Source organism: Lycorma delicatula, chromosome 6, assembly GCF_047948215.1.
Source record: "Lycorma delicatula isolate Av1 chromosome 6, ASM4794821v1, whole genome shotgun sequence".
NCBI lineage: Eukaryota > Metazoa > Arthropoda > Insecta > Hemiptera > Fulgoridae > Lycorma > Lycorma delicatula.
In genome coordinates, this window is record NC_134460.1 from 125,694,374 (window position 1) to 125,700,286 (window position 5,913).

General features: G+C 30.0%; 1 protein-coding gene across 1 annotated transcript; it reads right to left on the minus strand.

The window, feature by feature from the left end:
• Nucleotides 1–600: 600 nt before the first annotated feature.
• Nucleotides 601–1,035, minus strand: LOC142326930 (uncharacterized). Its single transcript, XM_075369659.1, has one exon. It carries the CDS (start codon nucleotides 1,033–1,035, stop codon nucleotides 601–603), a length of 435 nt encoding a protein of 144 aa, XP_075225774.1.
• Nucleotides 1,036–5,913: the final 4,878 nt, after the last annotated feature.

Sequence of the window (5,913 nt, forward strand, 5' to 3'; positions counted from 1 at the left end):
TTAGAAATAGCAGAAATAATACACATCATCATGTGTTATTCTGCCTGCTTGCAGGTCCCTAGCACCATTGTTGTCTCTACCTGTTTCTATACCGTGTTTTTCTTTTTGCTCATCAAAACCTTCACTATCTTTTATGTCATTTATTAACTTCAGCCTCTTTCCTTCCTCTTCTTATTGCACCTTCAATGGAACCTTCAAGAACTGTATTTATTATTCCTTTTTCCTTAACTATTTGCTCAATCTAGTTTTCTTTTCTCCTTTTGATAATCGCCTATATTGTTCTATCTTCATTTACACATCTTAATGCTCTACATTACTTACTCTATCCACCTATTTTATCTTCTCCATCCTTCTCCAGATCCACATCTCAAAAGCCTTTTCCCTATCTTTTTCCTTTTTTCCCAGTGTCTATGTTTCACTACAATACAAATGTATACTCCAAACATAACATTTTACCCATCTCTTTCTCAGGTTCAGACCCATGTTGCTGCAGAGTAGGTTTTTCTTTCTTAAAGAGGCTTTCTTTGCCATTGAAATTCTTATCTTAATCGCCCCTTTGTTCCTTCAGTCTTCAGTTAGTACTATCCTGAGATATCTGTATCATTTTAATTGTTCAATTTTTCCTTTTGCTGTTACAACATCCATATGTTCCCTCTCATTCACTTTCATTACTTTTGTTTTTCTTACATTTATTTTCATTCCATATTCCTTCATCTCTATAATCAGTAGATCATTAGAAAATCTGACACAATTTATATTTCTTCCACCTACACTTACTCCTTTTTGACTATACAATATTTCTTTCAACATTTCCTCAACATAAAGTATGAACAGTGTTGGTGATAAACTCCAGCCTTGCCTCCCTCCTCTGACAAATTCTAACCAATTTATAAGATTCTCATTTATTTTCACAGCTGCATTTTGTTTCAAATACAATTCTCTGATTAGTCTCTTCCTATCCTTCCAATCAATTCTCTTTGCTTTCAGAATTTCAAATAACTTTTTCCACTGTTCTCTGTCAAAAGCCTTCTCCATATCTATAAAACATAAGCTCAATCCTCTTCCTCTTCCAAAATCTCTTTCCAATCATTTTGATCAGTCCCACAGATTCCCTTGTTCCTTCTTCTTTTCTGAATTCAAACTGTTCTTCCCCAGCATTTTCCTCCATTTTTCTAATCAACTTTTTATTCATAACTCTCAGTATTATTTATGCAGCACGTGAAATTAAGTTGATAGTTCTATCCTCTTTACATTTTATGGTTCCACTGTTTTTACAACAACTTGTTTTAACAAAATCTTCTGGCCAAACTTCAGCATCATAAATTGTTTTCCACATTGAGAATATTTCATCTAAACTTTTAAAGAACTCTATTGGAAGTTTATTTACTCCTGTTGCTTTCCCTGTTCTTCATGTCTTTAATATATCTCAAAATTGGTAGCCTTTCTCCTCTTCCATAACTTCTTCCACCTCAGCTTCCCATTTTCTTCTCCCTACATACAAGTCCTCTATATACTCTTCCCATTGTTTCTTTATCTCATCTCCCATCTTCTTTATAAACGAAATAATATTACATTACCTAATTGCAAAAAAACCAATGCTAAACCTATGACAAAGAAAGCCTTCAATCCAGCATTTGTTGTCTGAGAAGGAATGAATATTAGTCGACCAAAATAATTCAATTAAGTAAATCAAGTTTTAATTTTAAAATATACATTACATTTTTTTGAAGAATTATAAATAATTTAATTGTACTATAAATCACATTTGAATTTTTTTTAATCATAATTATTAAAATTTAAAAATGTAATACGCAATTACGAGAAAGTGATATTGTGATCACTAATGGCTTTTTTTTATTGTGTTTACTTAAAAGTAATTTTTAAAAATTTTGTTTTTAAAATTTTTTAGATTTTGTTTTTTGTTTCATAAGAAATATACTGCAAATTACATAATTATCCATTAATAAAATATAATGAAGTATTTATTCAGCCTTATGAAATTAAAAGCAGAAGGAAATTAACTTAATTAATGATAAGTAGATTAAATTTATAATTACTAAGAGTAAATGAACTTTCAAGACATTACAAGAGCAGTTAGAAGAGGGATATGTTTTTGTTTAAATAAATGTATAGAAATTGTTGTAGCCTGCAAGTATTCAGTACTGAATAACTCAGTTGTTACTCCTATTATGAATGATTTCTATGTAGCTTAATTCTCATACATGAGTGTTGGTAACCAGTATTCTGTTTATATATATATATATATATATTAACACACAACAACTCAACAGTACAGTGGCTACGATTAACAATTACTAAAGCGAATACACAACAAATTGACTAAACCACACAACAGTAAATTTATACAAAAGCATAACAACGCATAGTGTACATATTGTTTGTAAGTTCAACAGCACGCTCTGTATATTACAATAAATACATTGGAACACTGAAATATATCACCCAAATGGTAAATAAGTTTAAATTAATTTTTAATGACTTGTAACAAACAATAACCAACATTATTGTTGTTATTCTTAAATACACAAACATTTATATTTTATTTTTTACTGGATAATAAAAATTTGTGGTTCCTTGTACTGCAGTTTCCTGGGAGAATTTTGAATCTTATCAATGTTATTAAGCACTCTATACATGTATATATAAATAAATACAGCATTGTATTACACAGAATTTAAGTTGAGGAATAAATTGGTATTCCAGTTGAACAAGTAGCCTAAATATAATACTCTATATGTATTGGCGCAGTATTGATATAGTCTTATGTATGTTGATTATATAAAATAAATGTCTTAATTATACATCTAATATTCATACTAACCCTGGCTGCACAGATCCATTGATGAATGTTTAAGTACTCAATGAATATGTATATACGAATATTTGTCATTATTATCTCTCCACACATGCACTTGTTTTACATTACATGTTCTAAACATTAAGAACATTTGTAAATCATTATTTCTGTAAAATACATTTTCACTTTAATGAGTGTTTATTTACCAATAACAGACAGAAAATATTCATGTATAAATACCGATTACACAAATGTGTATGTGTGAATCTGGAATAATTGAATGCTATATTTTCTTATACTAGTTCACGAAACAGTATTTATACTATTGTCATAAGTCATAGTCATAGCACAAGACACCACCAAATTTACTTTCCTATCTAGGCAGTTCTTGCAGAGATATAGGTCTAGAAGGGAAAGTATTGTAATCAGTCCAATTTGGGGATATGCGGTTCTCACCAGATCTTTGACTCCAAAAAACCGATTGGATATTTTCCGGATCTTCATACACATGTGTGTGTTCGGGTTGTTGGCCTCTACATCACCTTATATCTCCAGAACTACTTGACCGATTTTGACCAAATTTGCTCAGATTACTTCTATATATGGGACACTGATGACATTAAATTTTCAATTTAAAAGGTCAAGGGCAAGGGTGAGGCTGTAGAGCAAGGCCACCCTCAGTATTTTGAGATTTTGCCTAATTAAGGTCATATTTTTCTTAGGCACATTCATTAACAAGTAAAAAATAACAATATTTGCAAGAAAAATTTTGTAAAATTGCAACCCCATCCCAAAAAATGCTGTCAGTCTGCTATGTTGTGATGTCACAGGTGAGCAGTAGAATTAAATAAATGAATAATATTTAGAGTATAAAAAAGTAACTCGGTCTGGCTGGGTCTTGAACTCGATCACCTGGTTGCCTCGGTACCTGATGCGTTAAGCCTTGCGGCTACACCAGTCTAAAAACCGTACAAGCGACATTTGTTCTATGTTGTGAAATTACATTAGTTTAGTTAGTGCCGACCATCGCTACTAGTACCGCAACACCCGCGCGAATTAAATACGGTATGCGCGCACGCTTTAGTTCATTGAATTAAGTAAACGAAAAAATATTATATCTAAATAAAATGATAAATATTTTAAATTAAGTTGTGTATATGTGTGTAAGCCGTGCATCAGAAACAACCCATAGTTGTAGGACTTACCCGTCACGCGGCTAAAGCCGCGTTCCTAACGCGGCTGAAAATGAATGAAAATCCTACAACTGTGTTGTCAGCATTTTTTATTTCAATCACATTTCCAAGTGATCATTAATTGCTATGTTATTCCTTTTGTTATCGAAAATTAGTTACAGAAAAATCAAGATCTCGTCACTGCCGTTGTCATCTGACAGTCTGAGCTACGGTTCAGCCACTCCAGATTGAATTGAGTCTGTACGGGACTATTTAATTTTTTTTATAGTATTTGAAACGTAATTAAGTTTTTTTTTCCATTCAGAATGAAAATTTTTGTAAATATGCACTCACGTGCTTTGCAGTTTCTTTTCTATTAAAGGTGATTCATTACGAATCACTAAGTCAACTGCTTTATAAATATTCTAAACATTTTTCTTTATTTAATTATACTAACTTAAATTTTAGAGAATAAATAAGGATGTCAAAATTTGCCTACGGATTTTTGTTTGTCATAGCAAAAATATTTCCCAAAATTAATGTTCGCAGTTTTACTTCATGCATGAATTGATTTCAGATATGGAATTTAACCCCATTTGATTTCTAAAATCATCATTTCTACTTAACTGATGTGCACGCCAGTATTAAATGAATTTATATATGAAGTGATTAGTATTTATGTTTAAATGATGAACGCATAATAGTGGTTAAAGTTTTTGACAATTTTGCCAGAAGGTGATCTCATAATTCATTCTAAGTTGTACATTTGCAGTAATCATGATCTCAGAAATCATGATCTCTGTCTACATTCATTTTGATTTATAATTAGATTTTGTAAATAAACTAATTACCTTTTTTTTACTCCATGGTCCATTTTGTTACTTAATTTTTTTTCTTCGAACCTTTCCCTCTTAACTACTCCGTTAGCATTTTCCAGAAACCCGTAATTTTTTTTTAATTGTACTCATAAAATAAAGTTGATTTCTAACATTTTTGTCTTGAACTCAGCAATTTTAGGGCTAAGGACTGACTATAATCTTTTATTTTTTTTTCTATACCTTGCCAGTTTGAATAGATAAAAATATATCTTTACGAGTTCAAAATTCTAAAATATCGACAAATATCCGTTCCGGTGTTGATAAATGGAACAGAGATTGGGTTTTATTTCACCTTAACTATTAACCGTTGAAGAATTTATTATTAATTTATTATTCAACCGTAATTTAATTTTTATGTTTACTTATATCAAGCAACAGAAATGAACACATATTAACATTTTAAATGCTATTTTTATCTTAGAGAATAGCATTTTGTCAAGATCTGTTGTAAATAAGTTTTCGCACGTTTACTTCGTAAACGAAAAAGTAAAACAAGAATCATAACAAATGGAATTAGATCGATAGTGAATTTTTTATTCATATCGGTCGTATATAGAATTTTATTTATTTAGAAAATAAGCAAGAGCTTATTTATTAATTTTATTGTAAACTTGTAAAAACAACAAATGTTTTCGAATAATTAAAAAACTTCCTAATACTATGTTGGATTAGACATTTAATTTTTCATTCAACAGCTACCATGGAACGAAAAAACATGTTCCGAATATAACCTAAATTCAACAAAAAATCAAGGATATATTTTCTATCATATACAATAACATCTCTCATAGAAATAGTATTCCTCGATTTTTTCTTTCCTTCATTCTGAAAACATTTATTAAAATAATCAAATTACTGTATTATACAGATTAGAAACCATTGGAAAACAATAAACAAAAACATATCATAAAATATTTGTCACTTAAATCAAAATTTAAATAAATAATTTAGCGATAGAGATTGATTCGTCAACCAGCTTGACAGCTGATTACAGAGCTTGACAGCTCAGTTTATTCGTTAGAATTTGATAAATATGTAATAAGTT